Source organism: Eumetopias jubatus, unplaced genomic scaffold, assembly GCF_037043125.1.
Source record: "Eumetopias jubatus isolate StellerSeaLion01/CBP00866 unplaced genomic scaffold, mEumJub1_p1.0 scaffold_13, whole genome shotgun sequence".
NCBI classification, from domain to species: domain Eukaryota; kingdom Metazoa; phylum Chordata; class Mammalia; order Carnivora; family Otariidae; genus Eumetopias; species Eumetopias jubatus.
In genome coordinates, this window is record NW_028274819.1 from 37,212,075 (window position 1) to 37,238,468 (window position 26,394).

The following is a 26,394-nucleotide window of genomic DNA, read 5'->3' on the forward strand; positions in this document are numbered from 1 at the left end:
AGCACAATACAATGAACGGATCAAATATCCAGAATAGACAATTAAATACACCAATGATATTTTGCATTGAATTGGGAAATGCATTATTATCGTTTAGAACATTCTAAAGAGATCTGATGTTAACTTTTTAAAAGAAAAAAAAAATCATTCCAACCACCCAGACAGCTACCACAGCAAAATGAAGATAATATACAGACAGGAAATTGTATGCATTGCACTTATTGCTTGGAACACAAATGTTGCAATTCCTGTTGAGTTATATTAAGAAATGACAAGCAAAATGCCTCTGCCCCATCTAAAATTCTATGACTCTATGAAAGTAGAAATTGCAGTCCCCTAACCCAACATTAGGTGTATGCTATTTTTGGCTTTTTTGTGAAGATTGTTTATTATGTTTTTGTGTATGGATATGTATAAGATATACAGATATATATATATAGATATAATTTTAATATAATTTATTGTCCTATATATTTAAGACAAATATCTTTTAAATGGGACTTTAAATAATAAAATCGTCTACTTACAATATCTCTATTAAGTTTATCTTTTCATATTATATATAGCTCTGTGGCACAAGTTTCATATAGTATTTCATTATTAAGGAAGAATATCTAAACCATTTTCTATTTCTTTTGTTGTTAATATTGCATTTTCAGGGCTAAATCTCCATAGTAAATTTCTTATTAGATTCTTTATGGTGTATGCATTTTTTTTCTAATGCAAGTTACAACCAGTACAAAGTTGTAATAAAAAATACATTAAAGTCTATTTATTTTTTATATTTTTTGCAAAAAAGTTAAGTGATATGCTACATGAAAAGTCAGATTTCTGTTGAAACGTGAAGTGTTTTATACTGTTAGGTAAATGAATGGAAGAACATGAAGCATACCCCTCACTTTACAAGTTCTCTTTCACAGATATAAGTATATGTGTGCAAGCATTTCATATAAAACACTGCAAGATATTTCTTTTCAGAACCTACAAAATATTCCACATTATGTAATAACAATAATTATTTAGTACACCTTGCTAGTTGCTAGCCCACAATATTCTTCTCTAATTGAGAGATATAACAACTCCATAATTTATATTCAATAAACGTTGCCACCACCTGATGCAGCCAACATGACATCTTCGGGTTTCTTAACAGGACTTCTGCATGATATCTTGCAATACAGTGTAACAAATATATAAGTGCATTTTGCATGATCAAGTAGCTTTGGCTTCCTAACCTTTGTAGGATGGGATGTGCCAACTGTTGTAGTTGTGCTTTATTAAATGGTGATGAGTTTTAGCTCACGTGAATCCAATGAGTAACTACTCGCTTCTACAATTTTGACCAGTCAACGTTTAAATCACAAACGCAAAAATGGATGACCTGAATGGAAATGATGGCATTTCACAACTTCTACAGATTGCACTTGATGGTAACTTCATGAGTTTGTTTGTGATTCATTTTTTACAGCAAGACTTGCCTGGTTGATATGTTTATGTGTGTACACCACTTTTTTTTTTTTAATTTTTGGGCAATCACAATTAATTTAATCACAAACACTAAAAATAAATCCAGCAATTAGCTTTGTTATGAATAATCATCTCGGTCCTTATAGGTGTATGAGTCTTGTACTTCTTCTTGTACAAATTCCTCTTTCTTTTCCCAACCATTGGGCCAACCTCCATTAGCCTGTGTTGTGGCACCATAAGACTTGGTGGTACCATAATTTATATAATTTTGAGTAATGTCCCCTGTTTCTTCATCGAGCTCATCTTCATGGATAAATCCACATTTTTCTTCACTTGTTTCCTCAGGGTCTGCCCAGGGTTGCTTCTCTCCTGAGGCAAATATTGCATAAAATATAACTCCGCCATAGTGGACCAGCGCAGCGATCAGGAAAACATACTGCCACTCTTCGCGTGACTGCAGTGACAAAAAAGCAGTGCTGTGAGAACAGACTCCCCATGTTTGAAAAGCATTGAAAAGCATAACCTCTTCTTTGAATGAGCCACCATCACGCTTTTCATACAACACTATCTTTAGGGGAAAGCCCTGTTCTGATTACATAAAGCAAATACTGTGATGGAAACTTTCCATAATCCTATGACTTTCATTAATTAAATTTTTTTATAAATCTCAGGTTCTGAAATAAAACTCCAAATATATCTGTGGTCTGTTAATTTTTAAAATACCCATAATCTCTCTTTGAATTTCCATTGATTTACGTATATTTTTTCCTCCTACTTCTTTTGTTTATTTCCTTTTGGTGAAAAATAATTGTGAAGTTCTACATTTAAGGACAAATAGCTGATAATAATATTCTTCCATTGATAACTGCAGAGTCTGAATTGATGTTTCCAAATAAAGTTCAGAAGACTTCTACTTGAGTACTCTAAGAAGCTAAGAGAAAAAAAGGTTTGCTGTTGTTGTTTTGCCACGCCAGAAATATGAGAAATATTAAAAGGTGTTGAAAAGCACAGTGCTTATTGGTTGGGAAAGAAGAATTCCTCAGAGCTCTTAGAGATTTTCTAGTGAGCCTCAATTATCTCCCTTACTCAGAGGTCTGGTGGCTAGACCACAGAGAGAATGCCAAACAGGATACAGTAACTCTTCTCTACCATGAGAAAGAATCTTCAAAAACTGAACATTTCTTTAGCTACGTCTTACCTTATTCTTTGTCATTGCACCAACAATGATAGGGCAAACCATTCCTGACAATGTGCCAACACCATTTGAAATGCCCATTAAGATACTGGCATATCTCGGAGCAATATCCAAGTGATTAACATTGAAACCTGAAATATACACATCAGCTTAGAGTCAGAGAATTCTAAACCCCTTGGAAGTGGGTGGCTGTAGAATATTCTCTACCACACTCACCACCCTCCTGAGAAGATACCAGGTATAGTGCATGTGCTCAATAAGTATTTTTTGATAACTTAGCTCAAGGATATGATCAGAGTGGAATGAAGTATGGGTTCTTATCCACTACTTAATACGTGATACTCAAATCACAGAAAAATGTTCTCTTAAAAAAAAAAAAAAGAAGAGTAAGCAGGAGGAGAATGAGAAGTAACAAATCCAAATAATGACTTCTAAATGTGTTATTCTTTTTACTTTCTAGTGGAAATATGTTAAGTAACTTTTCAACAATAGAATATTAAAGAGGAAAGGAGAATATATTTATTATTACCGGCAAAAATCAGGACGTTACGTTTATAAATTTAAAAACATGATCTTACCAGAAATAGCAAATCCACTGAATCCCACTGCAAGTACCAAGAATGAGATAGCCACCCCTCTAGTATGAGAATAGCCAACGACCAGAAGCAGTGTTGCTTCCATGCCAAAACCTTTGGAAACAGACACATGGAAACGCTTCAGAAATTTGTGTAAATTTTCCCAATGAGCCAAAACTGCTAGAACTGCTCATGCTTATCTGACCTAAGAAACCTCTTCAGGGAGTCTATCTTAAAAGGGGCAGCTGGGTGGCTCAGCCAGTTGAGCCTCAGAACCTTGATATCAGCTCAGGTCATGATCTCAGAGTGGTGAAATCAAGCCCCAGGTAGCCTGGCGCTCCATCCTCAGCAGGAAGTCTGCTTGAGATTCTCTCTCTCACCCTGACCCTACCCCACCGTCTCTCTCAAATAAATAAAAATATTTAAAAAATAATAATAACAGTTATCATTTATGCACAGAGATTACTGAAGGCTTCCATTTTAATAAAAATATTGAATACGCCCTTAAGTGTCAGTGGTGGGCAGGGACGAGTTAGTTATGTAGTTATTTAAAACTAGGAGTTATGAGGGGCACCTGGGTGGCTCAGTCATTAAGCGTCTGTCTTCAGCTCAGGTCATGATCTCAGGGTCCTGGGATCAAGCCCTGCATTGGCCTCCCTGCTCAACAGGGATCCTGCTTCTCCCTCTTCTGCTCTCCTTGCTTGTGTCCCCTCTCCTACTGTCTCTGTCTCTCAGTCAAATAAATAAATAAAATCTTAAAAAAAAAACTAGGAGTTATGAAAATTTGAAGATAGGGAAATGATTATAAATGAACAATGAAGACACAAATTTAGCTGCATATTTAACATACACAGTAAAAGTTACTCACTCATGTATATCAGCATTTCATGAGCCAAAATCACGTCCTTCACATCACTTATGTACTTACCACCACAATTCATGATCTTTCTTACTGTAGTAGTTGAAAGAATTTGCTTGCTTCTTAGAAAATCTGCAATCTGCCCTCCAATGGGCACAATAATTGTCATTACTAAGTGTGGTACAGCAGATAGCATGCCAACCTGAAGAAAAAGAAAAAGAGGAAACATATACATGACCATAAGTAATATGCGCAATGGTCTTGGTTTTTTGAATCCATCATAAATTTTTTATGGGAAAAGAAAGAAAAAAATACTGTCTCCAAATGACCACTTACTCCTTCCTGGAATAAGCAATAACTTCCACAGAATAAATGAGAAAAGCTAAGTAAATTTACTTTTTATCTGTTAGAAGTGAATACTTTTCTTTCCTGTGTAATGAGTCAGTAAATTTTGAGTTTATGAATAAACTATCCTGAATCTTATCACAGTGATTCACATTTATGTGCCCATTTTATATTCTTAAATATGTTTGCAAAAACTCATCATTAGTGAGTGAGAGAGAAACGGAGACAGAGTCAGAGGGATAAGAAATACATTTGACCAAGCCTGGAAGAGGCTCTATTTTTAAATTTATATTTTTTTAATTCTTAGGAAGGCTAAAAACCTTAATTGCATTTTAAATATGTATCTCTTATGAGTTTTATATTTAGTTTCTAAGCTAAATTTAGCCCAGAAAATGCAGATCGGTTCTTCAATGTTAGGTATTTTCTATTTCAAATGTCAGTATTTGGTCACATTGTCACACAATGGTATATAGTTTCTGTATTAATTTCATATGAAATAGCTCGACCTAAAATCTAACCTACCAGCATCAATTCAACACACATTTTTAGGCCAATAATTATGTGCAAGACACTCTTCTCTAGACATCATGAAGTATGAATAAAATGCAATTTTAAGTACTGGGGAAAAGTTTATTATTTGTGTATAAAAATGTCTTCCCAGTTAGATTATTGAAGGTTTGAGACAAAGATTGCTCAATGTCACAATGGCAGACTTGAGTACCACGCCCACGGAGTCGGGTTTTTATCATGATTGAGTCAGTGAATGACTCCTACAGAGATCAAACGTCTGAGTTATTTAATTCTCTCTCTTTTATCCAGGTGAAAGTTTATTATATTATTACTCTCTTGTATTGATGAAGAAAGTATAACTTAAAAAGGCTAAATCATTTCCAGAACCAAATATTGAGCCATTTTTACCTGAGTCTAAAAACTGGGCTTTTAACCACTATGCTTAGCACTGCCACCATCTGAGAAAGAAAAATAAATAAAACCAGATAATGTGCTGAATGTTCTTAATTTAGTTAAAAACCTGGCATTTAGTATAGGCTCACAAATGTGAACTAAGTAAAACTATAAGGTAAACTGACATTAAGGCAAACATTACTGCTTTTGAGAATAGCATCTTGAAAAGCAGAATGGTTCTTTATTCTTAACTACAATAGATATATTTAAAGCAACGAATGTGTGGAACGAAACCATCAGACAACAAAACATTCTGAAATACACCATGTTAGGATTTGTGTAGAATTGCATGTCGTGTGTTTGCTTTTAGAGGCAGAGAAAGCCGGAGAGTGATCTGCATTTCCTAAGTCCACATAACTGGCCTGCATCTTGACTCAGTGTTTGAGACATCTGAAAAGTTCTTAAATTGAACACCCTTTGCTATTTATTATCTACTCAAACAGACATTTTAATTCCTTTGGGTAAACGAAGAATAAAGTTATGATTATTAGCTATTCTCTTTCAGCAAAGCCCTATGGGAAGTGCAAGGAGGTAACAATCTAGAGGTTAATGAGACAGAAGTTGGGAATATCCTAGCCCAATGTCTTAATACTTGGAGGTATTCAATCTCCCAGTTCCTAGGACAATATGTGGACATATTCCATACATAACCTCATCAGGGCCAAGTTGCAGAACTTTATGAAAGTTATCCAACAATCTTCTCAGCTTTTGGTGACTTACCATAATCACTTGCAATCACGTGTGATCAGAATGCTCACAACTTTTGGGGCGTATCATTATTTATGATAATCACAAAGTACTTTGCTCATTATTTTAAGGTTTTACAAGAGTAGGCTAAGTGTTTTGAGTCTCTGACTGATTGATTCTTCATAGAAACTCTAGGTCATTAGACTTTGCGCACCCTCCTCTTTGCTCCTCTGGGTCACGGTCTGGATTTCCTCTCTCCCCACCTGTTTCATATTCTATTTAGAAATTGTCAGGCTATCACACAACAAAGAGTAGCCACTCAACACTTCTCTAAGTGCCCCTAAATGTAAAGCGCAAAAGGAATGAATGCCTCCTCTCATTTGGTTGTCTCTTGTAACGGGACCTCTCAAAGTGCTGGTTAATCCAAGCACTAGCCTTCCCTTGATAGTCATTTTCAAGAGGCTAAAAACGTTTCTATATAAGCATTATATATAATATATATGATATAATATATTAATATATTTATTATAATTTATATTATTTTTAATTTATATAAAATACTAAAATACAATTTATAGTATATATATATATATATATGCACACATCTATATATATTTCTGCTTTAACTGGGTCAGTCTACCTGAAATGAAGATTGAGCTATTGCACTTGTGTTTTAGTCTGCAGCATACTCAATTTAACTAAGGTTGGAGAGAACTATCCTCCATTTAAATATTGTAGTTTGCTTACATTTTGCCACAGTTCTGAAGGACAGTATTAATACCATTATTTATGGAAAATAAAATCAAAGTTGGCAATCATTCAAAAACCAGCCCCAGGTTATGTATCAATAGTTTACTGCGGAACTTGTGTTCCGAGCCCTGCCAGCCTGGATCTAAAGCCCATGCTCTATTTCCTTTACTACCTCCTTTATACATTTTTCAAATAAGTCAGTGGCTTTTTTTTTTTTTAACCAGTATAATCAAAGTCTTCAAGCCAATCTGTGTATGTAGAACTTACCTACAATTTTAGTTAAAAATATAACAAGTGAATCAAATCAACTCATCTGGTTATTATTAGTTTTGGCAAAATATCATTGCTTTTACTCAAGCATTTTCAATTAAGTGGAGCTACAAGGCCAGAATGACCACGCAGTTTCATGAACATCAGTTGGCTCCTTCACTTCTCCCCCATGAGACCTGACTGTATTAATAGCCTCTCGGTGTCATATTTGTCCTAGATTATGAAAATGGACTCACACCTCCAGCGGCCTTTGTTGAGAATGTATAACACCTCTCGGAGCTTCCAAAGGCTACCCTGCAATGTTTGATCAGCTCTAGAGAGAAGAGCCCTATCTAAAGCAGCCATTCTTCTCAGGAATGGAGGAAACAGTTTCCTTAGAAACAGGGATTACAAAAGAGCTCTTAGAATAGCTTCTCCTAAACTCAGGTTTTCTTCAATTCCAGGCCTCAGATAGTCTTTCAAGTAGAGACTTAATATGAATAGCGAGCCCAGCTGGATGGATGTAATGACATGAAGAGAAATGGCAAGTCCATGGCCAGCACAGACGAGTGTATTCCGTACTCAGCAAAGGGCTTGGCAGAGATTGTATTTAACAAATACTTGCTAAGTGCTTAAATGAAGATAGTGTCTACCTGAATTTGAATAGCGTAGTAAAGGGAATTGAAACATAAATTAAAGAATCGGGGCTTAACCTTGATTCTGGCATATATTATCAGCTTGGCCTTAGGCAATTTATATACCTTCCCTAGTTTGTTTCCCCATCAACAGAAATGATGAGAGTTATCCAGCTGGTCAACCAAACAAGTTTGTTCTTCATGAATATGAAAGGACCTTGTGAATTTCAGACTCTTCTATAAATATAGTTATTTTTATGTTCATTTTATCCTTATAGAAAAATCCCAAAATGATTACATTTTCACAGCTATGAACAAATGTCTGTAGGGTTTAGCATACTGTTGTGTAACTGGTAACTAATTGTTTTGTTTACACCACCAAAAGCTGTGAACTCCTGAGGATGGGAACCACGTTTTTATTTCTGAATCTGACACAAAGCTTCACACATCATATTCAACAAATGCCTGTTAAGTGAATAAATTGAATAAAGGACACACAAGAATGTTTTCAGATTTTTTTTTGCTTTCTCAAATATTTTAGCAAGACAGATTTTTTTTAAGTTTATAAGAAATTAATTTTTTTTTTTACTTAAGTATAGTTAACACATAATGTTACATTAGTTTCAGGTGCACAACAAAGTGATTTGACAAGTTTATATGTTACACTATGCTCACCATAAGTGTAGTTACCGTCTGTCACCATACAACATTATTACAGTATCATTAACTATATTCCCTATGCTGTGCCATTTAGTCCCATGACTTATTCATTCCATTACTGGAACCCTGCGTCTCCCATTCCCCTTCACCCATTTTGCCCATCCCTCATTTCCTGACCCACTGGTAACTACCAGTTTGTTCTATTTACAGTCTGATTCTGCTTTTCATTTGTTTATTCATTTGGGGTTTTTTTGGTTTTTTTTTTTTAGATTCCACCTATGAGTGAAATCATATGGTATTTGTCTTTCTCAAAGTCTGATTTATTTAATCTAATATAATGCCTTCTAGGTCCAGCTATGTTGTTGCATATGGCACAATCTCACACTTTCTATAGCTGTGTGATATTCCAGCATGTGTGTGTGTGTCCGTGTGTATTACATCTTCCTCATCCATTTGTCTATCAATCAGGACTACATCAAAATAAAAAGCTTTCACACAGACAAGATTACCAGATTTTTGAAAGCACTGAAGAAGAGATTGATAATTACATAAACACAATTCTATTTCAATAATTTTTTTTCTTTGTCACTGTTACATTGTCTCTGATCTGAGACTTAAAGGAAGTTATGTTTCTTTACAGGGGAAAGGCTATGGTGCCGACCACCGTAATTGAGACATAAGCTCCACGAGGGCAGAGACTAGGTTGATTTTGCCTTCAAAAAGAGGACTTTCTAGCAGACAGCTGAATGCAGTAGACACTCAAACACCTTACTTAGTCTTTGTTTCCCAGAAGTTATTTGTTAAGTGGATAAACAAATAAATGAGTAACTCCTAAAATTTAGAAGATAAAATACTGGCAAAGGAACTTAATATTCAATTGAACACAAAAATAATGCACTAGTTAAACAAAGATAATTTTTACATACCTTGCTGATTTCAAATCCAAAGACTTCCTCAAAATATGCTGGCTGACTAATAAGCAGTAAGTAAAAAGTCCAGCTTCTGCAGAAGTTTGCGACAATTATTGCATAGACAGGCATAGATGTAAAAAATTTCCTCCATGGAGTCTTGAATTTCTGAAATCCCAAAAAGAGAGCAATTCTGACCATTTAAAATATTTTCTAACTTAGAAAATGGGAATAATAGGTGCTTTGCATTTTCAGGTTGTATATGTTGAGGCATGAGTAGGAGGTAATGAAATCAATTGCAAAAGTCTAATTAACCTTAGCTGCATGAATAATTGTTGGAAGAAAAAAAAGATATTAGCCTCTTCTTCTGATTAAATTGTTCCCATTTTCAGAATATATAAGATCTTATGTTTATAGAAAACAATTCCAAAAGCACAGATCCTAGTTTCCAAGATTTTTTTTTTCTGGCAGTGATAGACCATGCCTCAGCTAAAGATTGTTGCCATATCAGTGACCTTGTTGGTATCCAAAATATTTTATCTAAAACACTGAAAATTCAATATAGTTAGGAGGAGAAAATAAGAAAAATTAAGAGTGCAATATTCTAGACCCGATTTAAAGTTAATAATACCACTACCTATCCATAAATCCTCTTGATAGACAATGGATATCAATATGAATTCTGTAATGCTAAAACGCAAGGTTCTAGAAAACTCACATGGTATACAGCTGGGTTGAAGTATTTGGCTATCCAGCACACCATGGGCACATCATAACTAGTTACTTATGACATTCAAGACATTCAAAATTAACCACCTAAATAGGATTGGCTTTGCTTAGGATACCCATTTAAAAACTATATCTAGTGTACTTAAAGATCCTGTATATGCCCAAACATAAAGCAAGTATCCTCCCCCAAGACTAATATTTTTAGGCCTGAAAATGTCTCTCATATTCTCACTTTCTCAATGGTTTTATTTTGAACGTCAAAATACTATTTGGTGAAGAAACAATAGCCTGAAATAACTCCATTTAATGCTGGCTTGGGATCCTTAACCTGACCAAATTAATAAAAGGGGAGGCAGACAATTTTTACACAGATTTAGTTAATTACTCCTGGATGTAGAGCCTCATAATTGCTAGTATTGACTGTGACTCTAATTAAGCCTCTCGAGATCACTTTAAAAGTAATAGAGTAAGAAGTTATACTGTCGTGATCACAAATACATATGACAAAAAAGAAAAACAAAACAAAAACAAAAGCATGTCCTAATAACATATAATGAGTACTGTGGCTTTGAATACAAATATCCAGTGACAACATCCTAGCTGGGTTCAAAAAGTGTGTTTTTTAAGTCCTATATACTCGGGGAAAATACTGTCATATATAAATATATTTTTATCACAGAAAATGAAAACTGTTGGATACAGGTATGTCAGCATTGTAGTATTATGTTTGTATAAGAAATAACTTCAGAATATTATTAAAAGTAAATACCTTTTTCCTGCTGAGAAAGTGTTTCTATTATTCATACCTATTATTCACCTCTACTAAGAACTTTATTCTTCAGGTTGTAAAACACTTCATCAAATGTAAGATAGAAGTATCTAATTTTATACCTTAAAAAATTATTCGGGGTGGTAGGAGGGCTTATAGTATTCTGATAACAGTCTACTTACTGTCCTGGCTGTTTTGCTTCACAGGTGTGTATGGTTTACAAAACTCAAGCAAGTTGTTCACTTATGATTTGTGTGTTTTTCTGTATACATGTTATATTTAATTTTTTAAGAAAAAAATATTTAAAAGGCATTACAGTCAGCTGAAATGTGTGCTCCTTAATTGGATGCAGACTCCAAAGAAATAGCTACAAAGGACATATGAATACAGACTAGATATTTGAATTTGGACTGGGTATTAGAAATCTGAATATGATCTAGGTCTTAGATAATGTTAGGGAATTATTCTTAATTCTTTTAGGTATAATAATAGTACTTAGATTGTGAAAGAGTATTTTTATTTTTCTAGAGATGCGTGTGAAGTATTTGTGGGTAAAGTGTTAGGACATCTCATTTACTTTGAAATCATTCAGCAAAAAGAAAAGTGAAGTAAGTAAGGCAAGGTGTTGATAACTGTTGCATTTATGCAGTGGATACATGGATATTACTATTCTTTCTGCTTTGCTGTATATTAAATTTGTTCACAGTAGAAAGTTCAAATAACTACAAGTACAATAATATATGTATTTCATAAAAATGAAATATAATCTCATTTTTAATTTTGTTTTGAAGCTACAGGAAAGTATCAAACATCAGTAAGAAGTAAAATATTATGTTTGGGAAAGCAGTAAGGTAAGGAAATGGGGGAGTTTGAGATTATCTGTGCTGTCTTATCAAGTTACCAGCTGTTCTTTTTAAGGTCATTTCCAGAAACTGGTTTTCACTTAGACTAAATTTTTTATTGTTTTAAAAAAATTTATGCTTGATTTAGACACACAAACTTTCAAGAACTGGTAAATAAAAGAAGCATAGTTAAGTAATGAAAAGATAGGTTGATCAGATTACCTGGGGCTAGAAATTGAGGTTAAATGCTGAACTCATCATAGATCAGCCTATATTTCGTTTCTGCTCCCAGCAACTGCTGCTGGTGGGCACCACGCACACGGCCAACACCCCATCCCTGCAGAACCACTTGTTTCTTGAGTAGCCACCATTAGAAAGAAACTTTCAGTCCATTTACAGAAGGAAACAGGCAGGGGAGTTTCAAATGCCAGTACATAGTGTTAGAATTTTTTTTAAGTACTGCAGTTTCACTTCTGAATGATATCCAATGTGGGATTTTTCTTATTCATTAAAGGCCTCAACCACGGTGGGTGATAGACCTTTGTACCTAGGATGAGATGTCAAAGACAGACCTTCTCTAACAAAGGAAGTAGAGAATCAGAGCTGGAATAAAAGATAATTAGAAAGAGGGGAGGAGCCTGCAAAAGAAAGAGAAGCCTAATGTATAGGAGATGCTGACTCTTCAGTGTGATACCTTCCAGCTCTCAGCATAAGGAAATTGAGTTACTGCTTAGGTGCTGAATTACTGAGCCTGTCTAAATACGTTAGTTTGCCTTCCATTTTTTAATAGTATCAAATGCCTATTAATGAATATCTATGATATATTGTCACACGGACTAAAATATTTGCTTTATTGACACAGAATTGCATTTTCTCTCTCCATAGAGCCCATGCAAGAAATCAAATTAGAATCAGAAAAGGGGTCCATGTTATACTTTTATGATACTTTATCTTCATAATAATAATCCTGAAAATGATAAGATTTTATCAATAACAAGATTCTATATTAAGAATATTTTTATGTCAGCTATCTATTATTGACATTCTAATGATTTAATATTTCTTTAACCACATATAGCAAAAATACACATGTATAACACCTAACATTTAGACAACTCAATACACAAAAAATCGCCCTTTTCATGATTGTGTTAGGTGATCTGGCATTTCCTATGATCTGAAATTAACAAATATTTATTGAGTTTGTTTAAATTATGGACCATATTGAACTGTTTATAAAAGCTTATTTAGTTTTCTAGTCCTGGCCATAGTCCAGGGCAAATTTGAAGATCATTAAGAAAAGATAAAGAAAAAAGAAGAAATTATAGATGGGGGAAGTAGAAATCATTCCTAAGTCAGAAAGTATGGATGGACGAAAGAAAACAATCATGACTGACACCAAATGGGTTTTGTTGAATAGGGACTCAGAGAGTAGTTTGGTTGGTCAAAGGGAGGTGAGACGAAGAATCAGAACAGGAATATACACCATAATAAAGTTCTTACTTCCATTGCACCTAAAAGATTTGCACTCTCTCCAATGCTTTCTTCAATGTACCTACGTTCTTCATCTGTAATAGTAGGATGTTTTGCAGGACTCTCATAAGACACCAAAAGCCAAAACATGTACCAGATCATTCCAAAGCTTCCTGCAAGGAAGAGTTCAAAAGAAGAAAATAAAAACTCGATCATAAATACCCCCATGTAACTGTCATTTGCTGGAATAAAACTGCAGGAATCTCATGACAAACACATTCTCTAGAATGTGAATTGGATTTTCTGCTTCTCCAATTGACCAGTCAGCTCTTCTTGTGTTATGTCACTGAACTTCAAGCTTCCTGAAGTCTGGTCCTATAGTTTTATCTCTTTGTCTCCAATAATGCTGAGACACAGCATTGGATAATTATTGAATGGTGTGGTTTGGAACATGTTCATACATCCAACGAACATTTACAGAGCATTTACTATTCCAGGCACTCTGCTAAGTGAGAGAAATATGGTGAACCGGACAAAATTCCTGTCTTCAAAGAATTTTATGAGGGGGGATCATTTTCTTATTTGCCTTCCCTGAATATTTGAGAGTGGTCTATATTTCTACAAAAAAGAAATACTCATTTCCCTTTCCTGTAAGCACTTCCAGATCTAGTAAACAGATTATTAAATAAAATCTAGATTATTTTAGCCTAGGTGGCTAACATTCATAAAAAAAGGCAGGAGGTGGGAGTTTTTGTAATTAATGTAGTAACATTTAACACTTTATGTGACTGTATACCATTATTATTTTCAGTACATAATATTACCTATTGATCACTCTGGGCAAATGAAAGCTATAAATTCTAATACAATAAACTGTTTGCAACTTCTTTAGCATCCCTTTCTTTATTTAGCGTTCTCAGCATTAAGGCATGCCCTTATTGTGTAATGTAAATCTAAAGTATTAATAAAAGAAAGAATTTCAAGTGATTTATTCTGGTGTCCCAGAAGCTAGTTATTTCATTTTTGGCTTCTACTGTTCTTTATCCCTTGGGTAACAGTCTAAATGCTCCTGATCTCTATAATACTTTTTTCTTGCTCGTTCAATCTCTGAGAATTATTTCTTAATACCACAGATTTTGATGGGCCATGCTCCTTTTCGTTACCAAACATGACAGCAAACACAAATGGGAGTTAGTTAGTATGTGAAAATTTGGCATAGTGTAGTGATTATGGAATATGGCTCTCCCAGATGCAAATCCTGACTGTGTCACTTATTAGCTACATGCTCCAATCAATGACTGAATCTCTGTGAACTTCCACTATAAAATGACACGATTTCTTTTTTATGAGATTGTGGCAAAGTATAGTTAAAGGAGATAATGCATGAAGCAACTAGCATGGCAAATGGCACAAAATAAGCACTCAATAAATGAAAGCTCTTGTAATTCAATAATAATTATCATTACCGCTAACTGAATGTGAAGTGCCGGGCATTCAGCTAATTGCTATATATGCATTATCTTCTTTTAACATAAGCCACTATACAGTTCTTATCTTATTAATCTTTAAAATATAAATATTAGAATGTGTGGCTCCAAGACCTAATTTTTTTATACACAGTAAGTAAGCAAGTACTATGGGGATGTGATATTTTCAGATTATCTAATATTTAAACTTTGTATCATTCAATGATAAATACTAAATGAGATACAACTTGACATAATGACACTGATTTTCATGAATGCTTTGTGGAAATTAATATTCTTTTTTAAAAAAGATTTATTTATTTGTTTTGAGAGAGAGAGAGCATGTGCACGTGCCACATGCATGAGCAGGGGAAGGGGCAGAGGAAGGGGTGGGGGAAGAAGATTCCCGACCTGAGCAGGGAGACTGAGGCTGCTCAAGCTCATGAACCTGAGATCATGACCTGAGCCGAAACCAAGAGTCAGATGCTTAACTGACTGACCCACCCAGGCACCCCGGGAAGTTAATATTCTTACTTTAAAGTCACATCATATTTTCAATTAAGTAATAGATTCAATTAAGGGACAAATTGGAGGATTTACTGGCCCGGTATCCCAACTTGTACTATATACCCTATACACATTTGCTTTAAACTTCTTTGAATTATGGACTCTTGAAAAATCTAATGGAAGATATGGATTAAAATCTAATAAAAATATCTCCCCAGGAAACAAATGTACAGATGCATGTATAGCTTATCGTTTAGGACATTCATGAATCTAAAACCTAGCCATGGCTTTTGAACCAGAATAAGAGCTCCTGCCATAAAGCATATTTAATAATATTCTGCAAGCCTAAGAATTTGCTCTGATAAGAACATTTTGAAATGGGAATGGATCATGCCAAATTCGGAAGCAACCAGATACCGCTCAGTTCTACCTCATGACTTCATTAATATTTCACATTCTCCTGCCCACGTCTAAAGACGGTATTCATCAGTGACATCAGTTGGAATCCAGCTCTCTTATATTTCTTTTTCTCATGGCTAAAAAAAAAAAAGTCTCCTAGAGAGAGACTTTAGGGGTACTCTCAAGTGGTAAGCTTTCTGGTTCTGGTTAGAAAGTAAACAGAGAGAGAGACTTTGGACTCAGGGTTTCTTGTGCTTTTTATTTCCGTTTGAGGGCTTCATCTCATTTAATCCTGGAGTAACGAGGACTAAAATGTGAGGCTGCTGCAGCTGACTATTAATATTTTGTCACAAAAGCGAACTGTTGCATTAGCATTGCTATCGTCTTCCAGCTTCCCATCCCTATTCAGTCTTGACGAGGCAGGGTCAGCCGAGAAAGCAGTAGTGGGAGCTGCTTAGCTCTTTCTTCTTAATTGGCTACTAATCAAGAGCTAATTTAATTTTTTTCTTCATAATCAAGGACAATGTATGAAATATATCCCAAAGTTTCCACCAGCAATGTACTTCCTTTTTAAAACAATAAATAACAAGGTAGGGAGAATCATAGAGATAGAACATTTTCCTTGATCTTCTCAAAATATAAGGAAAGGATTCTTAATGGAAAAAAATGTGAGTGAATGCAGAAGTATATTCAGCGATGTACCTCACTGTTTGAGTTTACACCCATTTCTTTTAACTTTATTGTACCATATGCAACATACCATAGACATAGAATACCGAAGACCAACCAGTATACTGCACAAGAATGCCAGCTAAAGGCATTGCAATTACAGCTCCAGCATATGAACCTAAAGTAAAAGGGAGAATGGGAGGTAGGTAAGTGAAATAAATAGAAATTCTTAACTTCATCTCATGTTTCTTGGTAAGTTCTCGCAAACACACTTGCATACTTAGGTGCATGTACATTCATACCCCTAAATCTCCAAATACATATATATATCTCCATACATAGCCAGTGATACAGGACTACATAAGAGGATATGACCTACTTACCCAAGACACAAAAGAGATCTAACAATAATAGACTATAATAGACTATAATAAAAAATAAATTAAAAAGACTGTTATAAAAATTATTCATGAATATATTTGAAAACTTAGATAAAATGGATGAACTCCTAGAAAAATGCAAAACACAAAAGAAATAGAGGATTTAAGGAGACCAATAAGAATTAAAGAAATGGAAGTGGCAGTCAAAAACCTTTCCTCATGTACACACACACAAATGATTTTACAGATGATCTTTATCAACTTTCAGTTCTTATGCAACCTGTTCCTAAACTTTTCCCCGCCATAACCGTATCTGCATGAGGTACTCACCACAGAAGGAGGTGGTTGCCAATCTACTCCTCTCTAGAGGAGGAGCCCATTTGCTCCAGATCCCATGACATGCTGGATAGGTGACGCCCTGTGACGGGGAAGATATATATCACCATTTAGGGTACAGGGTCACCGAAAAATAAGCACAGTCCCCTCTCTGATGCTGTCTCCTTAAAATTGGCCCAAGATATTAGGGAAAGCGGCTACTCATAGATCTTTACTAATTCCCTGAAATTCCACTTTAAAAACTTTCAGCCCAGATCAGATAAGACATGGCTTCCTTTTAGTGACCTGTCCAAATCCTCCCCACCCTTCAAGTCTTCCTCCTACCTCAGTTTTCTTCTGATGAAGGCAAAAGAAAAGATCCTCCATTACTCCATTCCTCTGGAACTTTGAACAGTTTGAGAAACGTGGGAGGCCTTTGCATGAGGCATTAAACACAGTGATTCCCAAATATGAGGAATCCATATAGAGGAAGATAAAGCTTAGATCCTTGAAGCTCACACTTCCTGAAAGTAGTGTCTAGAACTTAAGGCTTTTAAAATAATTATCCATTTTAGGGACGCCTGGGTGGCTCATTTGTTAAGTGTCTGCCTTCGGCTCAGGTCATGATCCCAGGGTCCTGGGATCAAGCCCCGCATCGGGCTCCCCGCTCAGCAGGAAGCCTGCCTCTCCCTCTGCCTGCTGTTCCCCCTGCTTGCGTTCCCCTCCTCGCTGTGTCTCTCTCTGTCAAATAAATAAATGAAATCTTAAAAAAATAATAAAATAATTATCCATTTTATATGTTTTTATCCTACCAATTTTTTCTTTCTTTTTGGAGAGAAAGGAGAATGTTTTCAGTGCTTAATACTTTATCTGATTTATCTACTCCCACTATATTTCAGGAGAAGAGAAGGGCAATAGGTAGGCCAATCTGAGGTTTTTAAATGTCCACAATAGCCAAACTATGGAAAGAGCCAAGAGGTCCAACAACAGATGAGTGGATAAAGAAGATGTGGTGTATATATATATACAATGGAATATTATGCAACCATCAAAAAACACGAAATCTTGCCATTTGCAATGACATGGATGGAACTAGAGGGTATTATGCTAAGTGAAATAAGTCAATCAGAGAAAGACATGTATCATGTGACCTCACTGATATGAGGAATTCTTAATCTCAGGAAACTAACTGAGGGTTGCTGGAGTGGTGGGGGTGGGAGGGATGGGGTGGCTGGGTGATAGACATTGGGGAGGGTATGTGCTATGGTGAGCGCTGTGAATGGTGTAAGACTGTTGAATCACAGATCTGTACCTCTGAAACAAATAATACATTATATGTTTAAAAAAAAAAAAGAAGAAGAAGATAGCAGGAAGGGAAAAATGAATGGGGGGAAATCAGAGAGGGAGACGAACCATGAGAGACTATGGACTCTGAGAAACAAACTGAGGGTTCTAGAGGGGAGGGTGGTGGGGGGAATGGGTTAGCCTGGTGATGGGTATTAAAGAGGGAATGTATTGAATGGAGGCTGGATGTCATACGCAAACAATGAATCATGGAACACTACATCAAAAACTAATGATGCAATGTATGGTGATTAACATAACATAATAAAATTAAATTTAAAAAAAAAGTCAATCATTACAGTTACATTCCCAAAGAATTAGTCAATGAAATATTTCAGTGAATAAAACAAATCATGATTCAAGTCTAACAAGGATTTGTTATAAATCTCCCAAAGGTATTAATTCAGGGTTATCACCAGCAAAGGACAGACTCAGAAATACTCCTCACAGCACATTAACCAAAGTGCTTGTCCCCCCTTTTTTTTTCAGTCAAATAGTCACTGAACATTTCTTTAATACCACTCAATTCTAGAGAGGGGAGGCAAGCAGTCACAGTAGTATTTTAGCATTATTTAAACACAAAGTATCTGAATGCCTAAATTTTCCAACTTTTTAAGCATACTCTGTAGTCACAACTTTATAAAATGTTTATTTATAGATCAAGTCAAAGATAATCTGCTGGTTCTGATTAACATGCCAACCTTAAGATGGCGCCATCCTGCAGTTCCATACCTCAACAAGGCCCTGCAATATCCGGACAAAGATAACACACCCATAATGCACTCTGGCTGCTGATGGGATTAGCATATTCAGAGTAGAGGTAAGAAGTATGGCAGCTCCAAAAACCCTGAAAAAGAAAAGGAGTTAATAGATCTAAATTTCTCAGGTCAAGTTAATTGAAGGCAATTTCAAGGTAGATTTTTTTCTAAAAGAATAAAATGTGTTCTGGACTTGGTTAGCCACTACAAATAGATATTTTGACTATCTTGAAATGTTACATTATTGAAGCACAAGAAATAAGAGAAAGATTCAATAAATCCAGCTATATGTACTAATATTTAGTCTCTTCATAGATCTAATTACAAATTGCAAATATTGGGATGCCTGGGTGGCTCAGTCGGTTAATTATCTGCCTTCGGCTCAGGTCATGATCCCAGGGTCCTGGATTGAGTCCCGCATTAGACTTCTTGCTCAGTGGGGAGACTGCTTCTCCCTCTGCCTGCCACTCCCCCTGGTTTATGTGACAAATAAATAAATAAAATCTTAAAACAACAACAAAAAAAAGACAATTGCAAATATTTACCTAATCATTGTCTATGGTTTGGGTTTATATCTCAGTCTACAGTGTAAGCTGCTTTGGGGCAAGAGTGTATTTTTGTGGTCCACTGTTATATCCCTAATACAGCACAGTGCCTGACACATAGCAGATACTCACTGAAAAGTTGCCAAAAGAAAAACAAATTCCTGAATGGAATTATGTCTCACATTATATGACTATTTGCAACTTCCCTAGAAGCTGCACATACATAAAAATTTTATGAATGGAATTATATTTTAAATGCCCCAAGAAATCTCATGACTAGATCCACAGCACAAGTATTTATAATGAAAATAATTATTACTTTATATATATTTATATAATATATATATATAATATATATATTTATATATATTTTTTCTTTCTTTTTTGTGTATGTGAGTGGGGGGGACTGCCTGAGGCACACCTCTAGCTGCACACATACAATGATTCAGAAAAGAATTGCTGAAAATATGGTGCTAACCCCCTCCTCCATCTGCAAGTAAAAATTCCACTTTGTTCTTAAAAAATCTTCCATAATGTTCATACTAAGTAAGAAAAATATTCCCTTAACTGGGGAACTTTAAAAATATCGTCTTGCAGAGAAGTTTGGGGACACACTATCTCTAATGAGCTAAGCTGTGTGTCTTGTGCAAGTTTTCTCCCGTCAGACTTTGAGCCTTGAATTCAGGGAAGATTGTTGCTTCATAGAGGCTCTGATTCTTCCATGGGGCCCATTTAACTGTAAGAGTTAAAGACTGGTGTTTCTGAAAGGGGCCTTGATCATTATTAATCAGCTACTGAAATTTGAGAAATGACTTTACGAAGGGCCGAAGTGGATCAGCTGTTTTTCTATGAATAATAGACCAGGTCAAATACTTTCGTTTACTTGATGTAATCTAAAACCCGCCTGTCCTCAGTGGCTTCTCACCACTGGGGTCGTCACTCAGGAGGCAAATATCCTGTTCTATTCCTCCTCTGTGCTGTTTGCTGAATAGGTATCTTTAGGTTTGAGTCAAAGAATAACTTATTTCCTAAATGTCTATCACAAAATAGAAACTTTCTATTTCTAAAAATGATTACTCCCATTAAAATGCCACACACCCCGTGACATTAAACTTTTGCCAAATATGGATTTATTTTTTCAGAAAAGAAAGGCAAAATCCCATAACCTGTCTTTATAAAATAAGAACCCAAAATGGTTATAAAAATTGATTTAAGATGTATTTTTGTTGATCATTACTTTTACGTTGAAAGAATTTTCACCTCTCTTAAAAATGCAATCCAAATGTTCTTGTATGCAAACCCCAGGACATTTTGGAGGTTTCCTTTAAGGCTGAGAGGAAATAGGAGAAATTGTATGGGGCATGTTTCCTGGACCTAGTGGTGAATGGTGCAAGTTCCCAAAGGCCGGTGAGATAAACATGTTTCTACTGTTCTGGGAGTGTGAGTGTTTTACCTGTTGTAACAGAGAGGATGAAAGCAGGAAGGGCAAATGACACTGGAGTTTTGGTCATATGGGTAGCCTGTCTGGGTACTGCCAAACTCATGCTGACTGTATTTTCTGTAGATGTATCCCATGTTGCTTATGATCCTCGATAATAAAAGAGACTGACCCTGCTTCAGGCTTTAAGGATAATGAGAACCAGAGCTACATAATGCTATAGGATTTTTCAAAGTGTTTAGATGACTTATGCATCTGCCCGAATCCCTTCAAACTGTTGTCCATGAACCAGCTGCATCAGAATTCCCTGGAGTGCTTATTAAAAATGTAGATTTTCCACACCAGAGTTTCCAAATCAGACTGTGCTGGTAGTGAAGCCCGAAGAACTGTGTTTTAATAAGAAACCAGGTGATAAATTTGCATGCTAAGATTTGCAAAAAAACAAAAACAAAAACAAAACAAAACACCATAAGGTTTATATCTAGGTTTATCTAACATGTGTGCCTTCCTTTCCAATAATTTCTTGCAAGTATGATGCATAAAGTTTATTTTCTATGAATATAACTTTCAACCATCACTTTCTCTGAAGGGTTTTAAGATACTGCGTCTCTATATATGCCAAAGAGAGATGAATTTTACCCATTCTGTAGCTCAACGTTTCTCAACCTCCACTCCATTGATGTTTCAGGATGGATAATTCTTTGTTGAGGGATGCTGTCCTGGGCATTGTGTGTCTAGCGACCTTTCCACATTAGAAGCCAGTAGTGTTTGCCCCCAAGTTGTAACAGCCAAAAATGTCTACAAAAATTGCAAAATGTCCTTTGGGGGACAAAATCACCCACCAGTAGAACTGAATCAATTATGAACTGTTTGTTGAGCGCCCATTAGAGTTAGTCCTAAATCTACTAAGTTCTTCTTCAACTTGCTAGACACCATGCTAACACCTCACATGCCATAAAACCCACAACTACTTCACAACCCAGTGAGATGGATATTATTTATACACCCATTTCATAGATGAAGAAACTGAGACTGTGATAAGTGAAATCACTTGCACAAGTTGTTCATCAGTTCCAAGTAGAAGAACCCTGGTTCAAATCTAGTCTGTCTGATTCCAAAGCCAGTGGGTTTTACTACTAGGGTTTTCATCTGATTATGCACACATGTAGTTAGTAATGTGTTTCAGGATTCTAACTGTAAATTTAAATAATAATCTTCACAAAGCTACTTGAACTCACCCTACTATTCCTGAAAGAAAACATCAATAGACCACTTTCAAAGTTTATTTTCTACTCTTGCCCTGGATAGTGTTTCTAATTATATAATCTTGTGACATATCTAAATGATTCCTACTTTTAAGTTCCTAAATTCTTTTAACTATCCCTTTTTCATTATTAGTTGCTATTGGATCATAAAAATGCATTGATTTTTTTTTCTATTTAAGAATGAAATCTATCAGGGGCGCCTGGGTGGCTCAGTCGTTAAGCGTCTGCCTTCGGCTCAGGGTCCTGGGATCGAGTCCCACATTGGGCTCCCTGCTCTGCGGGAAGCCTGCTTCTCCCTCTCTTACTCCCCCTGCTTGTGTTCCTGCTCTCACTATCTCTTCCTCTGTCAAATAAATAAAACCTTAAAAAAAGAATGAATAAAATCTATCAGACTTTTCAGAACCTCATCTTCTTTTTAAAATTTCCTATCATTGTTATCCAACTCAATACCCAGGTAATTAAAATTCTGATTATCAAAATTCTTGCCCAGTATGGGAAGCCTTCACACTTTCTCTTGCTGTGCTACACACAGCCAGAATTAAAGCAGCCACTTCATTCAACATTCATTTATGCATTCACACTCCAATTCTTTGTGAGCCTATATTTAGAATAGGGTACAGTGCTGAGAAGGAAAAGGTTGCTAAAACCTACCGAGTGCTTACTATACATGCTCCACCTACATTAATTCATTTAGTCCTCACAACTACTCTCTGAGCCACACATTCATCTCATTTTACAAATAGGAAACTAGAGACAATGATTGTGTAAGACAAAAGCAAGCAGTAAAGTGGAGACTGGAATCCAGGCTCTCTGACATGAAAATCTGTGCTCTTTCACCGATATGATGCTATTAGGCGCTCAGGGGAAAAGTTAAAGATGGCCCAGGATATAGTAGGAGAAAGGAAGGGAGAGACAAGTAGCAAGAGACAACTTAAACCAAAGGTCATAATAAGAGTACAAATGAAAAGCAAAAGAGGGAAAGATCCATTCCAGCTGGGGTGACCAAGAAGTGAGCCCTTCATAGGGAAACTTCCACGTTGGGTCTTGGAAGATGAATGTTAAAAAACAAACAAACAAAAAGAAGGAAGAAATTCCAAAAAGAGGAAATGGATTGGCAAAGGTTCAAAAAATGGAAGAGATTTCATTCTGTATCAGAAACTAGGTCAGTATTTAAAATGGCTGGACATGGTGGTACCCAGGACCCTGAGTAACAGAAGTAAGACCATCAAGAGTGAAATTATGAACAAGAATGGCGTAAGGAGGGTGTGAGGAAATACAGACTGAACAAAGAGGGGAAGAGCAAAGTCTTGTAAGTCCATGGCATCCTGGAGACGATGCAACTTAGAGTGATTGTAGCCGGTAAACAATGATTAAGCCCTTAAGGTGAAGTAAACACGAAGCTTACTAGAATTAAGGACAGAGGGATCTATGAGGCCAGGGAGACAGAAAGTGATCAGGATCCATGTAAATTTAGGCAAGATGCTGACTTGCAGAGGAGCAAGGCGCCAAAGTCACCAATGGTGGTAGAGGGGGAGAAAGTGACCTAAATATGGTACAGAAATTTTTATTAAGACCCTAGCTTCATCCCTTAATAACTGCATGACTGGAAAATTACTTAACATATCTAGGCTTCTGATTCCTTGTCTATAAAAAGGGCAGAGCCATGTAATGGTCAAGAGCATGGATTCTAAGGTTGGCTGCCTGACTTCAAAGTTCATTTCTATCATCTATTACTTGAGTGATCTTGAGCAGTTTATTTAACTATGCTTCATTCCTTGTCTACAAAATGAGGATATTAACAGAACCTATGTGTTTTTATAAGTAAGGCATCTAGAAGAATGCCTGGCATATCCTAAGCATTTAAAAGGTGTTAGGATCTGTACAACAATGATAGTCATCTATTACATGTCATAGGATTGCCGTGAGGCTAAAAATGATGCACTTAAAAGGTGTCTGGCACATAAAAATAAATCCATAAATGTGAGTCAGTCAAGTAGAAATAATAATAAATCGCCAATGGTTATTGAATTGTTAGTGTATGTCAGTCACTGTTCTAGATTCTCATTTTAAGCTAACAATAATATCAGCATGTTGCTAATGCTGTTCTTATTTCATAGATAGAATAATTAAGTGCAAGTGAGTTTAAATAGCTTGCTACAGTCACATAGATACTAAGTGGAAAATTATGGTTTGTATTGACTCAGTCTGGTTATTGATCCTAGATACTCACCTGCTAAGTCCTACTCTACTGTAATAACAACAGAACTAGTACTCACATAGTGACATCAGCAGCAGATAAAATGGCAACAATTTTGGAAGACAAAAACTTGTTGAATAATGGATGATAGCAGCAGTGAGGAGTAAAAAAAAAGGATTCTACTCCTGTTCTAGGTTTCAAAGTAGTTAAACTGAGAAGCTTATTTAGGGAGGGTTTTATCTTTTTATGAGCAAAGTCTAGCTTTCAAAAGAGAAATGGAAGAAATAGAACTAAGTATGGAATACAAGTTCCAGAATATAAAATAGTTCAGCACAGTGATTCTCAGATTTCATCATTCACGATCATCATCTTCGGGGGCTTGTTCAAACACAGAATCCTGGGTACCGGAGCTTCTGGATCGGGAGGTTTGTGTGGAGCCTGAGAATTTGCATTTCTAACGAGTTTCCAGATGATGCTGATGTTACTTTTCCTGACTTGAGAATCGTTGGTTTAGGAGTACTATGCTAGATATTCCCCCAAGACATCACAAAAAGGACAGATCGGGGCAGGACTGGGGACAAGCCTAAAATGGACAGAAGTAGACCTAGCTGGAAAAGGGGGTTTACCTTTATTTATAGAGGGCAGGGGCAAGAATGGAATGGAAACACTCGGTAAAAGGGGCAATATCCTTTACAAGCACAAATTGTAATTAGATGGTTGGATCAAGACCCAAAACGAAGTTCTCTGGCCTAATTTCGACTGCCTTAACCGGCCAAATTGACTGAACAACTGCCATATTTCTCCTGGGGACATATAAACCGCATAACATAATATTAAGAATAAAAACTGTGGTTATGGTATGTGAATTCAAATTCCAACTCTAATTTCTTTCTAAGTATAATGTTGGGCAAGTTGTTATTATTTAAATTCTCTAAGCCTTACTTTTTTCCATTTGTAAAATGGAAATAATCAGTTTTCATACTTCAAAGAACTATCATGAAGATTAAAGGAATCAGTTATGAAAGGGGACAGTGCCTGGTTCATAGTAAATGGTTTATAAATATCAGCTATCATTATACAGGAATTTCCCAACATTCATTAGAGTTTTCAGAGAATTCTTATTCTTTGCCCTTTTTTTTCCCCAGCATGCTTTTGCCCTGGTGAAATGGTATTGTTTCTGTAACAACGGATTCAGAGTTGTTCCATGTCATCTTGAAATTCTATCAGCTTAGGGATGCCTGGGTGGCTCAGTCAGTTAAGCATCTGCCTTTGGCTCAGGTCACAATCCCAGGATCCTGGGATCCAGCCCTGCATCCCTGCTCAGTGAGGAGTCTGCTTGTCCCTCTCTCTCTGCCCTTCCCCCCAATTTGTGTTCTCTCTTGCTCGCTCTCTCAAATAAATAAATAAAAATCTTAAAAAAAAAAAAGAAATTCTATCAGCTTAAAGTGCACAAAGACATAGAATAAAAATTCTATCTCCCATTCTGAAGGCATACAGAATGGATTGAACTGCATCAGGCTCTCAATCTGTACCTCAATAGGCCATCTAAAATATCTGGCAGGAAACAAAACATTTTTTAAAAATGTATGGCATTGTCCAAATGAATTATATGTGTCTTGGTACTTAGCATACTTCCACCTTTATCCCTAATACCTACCCACCACACACAGATACACACACACACACACACACACACACACACACACACACACACCCCTCTTTTTTCAGATAATCTTTTCTCTCAGGTATCCCTCAAACAACTGTAGATTGCTTTTGTAAGACTTAACTCAAGAGATCACATGTTCCCCTACCCCCCTGCATTATTTGTGGGGAACACAGTCCAGGTCTTTATTTCACTTCTTCAAACCCCACGATGCTAGCAGAATGCTTTGTACATGATATGCTCTTAAGAAATGACCACCCAGGGACACCTGGGTGGCTCAGTTGGTTAAGCGTCTGCCTTCAGCTTAGGTCATGATCCCAGAGTCCTGGGATCGAGCCCCAT

The 26,394-nt window shown here is 36.0% G+C and overlaps 1 protein-coding gene across 2 annotated transcripts in view; it reads right to left on the reverse strand.

Moving 5' to 3' along the window:
* Positions 1-1,585: 1,585 nt before the first annotated feature.
* Positions 1,586-26,394, reverse strand: part of SLC17A6 (solute carrier family 17 member 6) — a 39,928-nt gene continuing 15,119 nt past the window's right edge. For both annotated transcript variants that reach the window (XM_028117724.2, XM_088017537.1), the window contains 9 exons: positions 18,919-19,033; positions 16,858-16,945; positions 16,239-16,325; positions 13,137-13,279; positions 9,312-9,461; positions 4,166-4,298; positions 3,241-3,351; positions 2,666-2,793; positions 1,586-1,921 (listed from right to left, as the gene is read on the reverse strand). In XM_028117724.2, coding sequence (XP_027973525.1) covers positions 1,586-1,921; positions 2,666-2,793; positions 3,241-3,351; positions 4,166-4,298; positions 9,312-9,461; positions 13,137-13,279; positions 16,239-16,325; positions 16,858-16,945; positions 18,919-19,033 — 1,291 coding nt within the window. The remainder of the gene's footprint in view (positions 1,922-2,665; positions 2,794-3,240; positions 3,352-4,165; positions 4,299-9,311; positions 9,462-13,136; positions 13,280-16,238; positions 16,326-16,857; positions 16,946-18,918; positions 19,034-26,394) is intronic.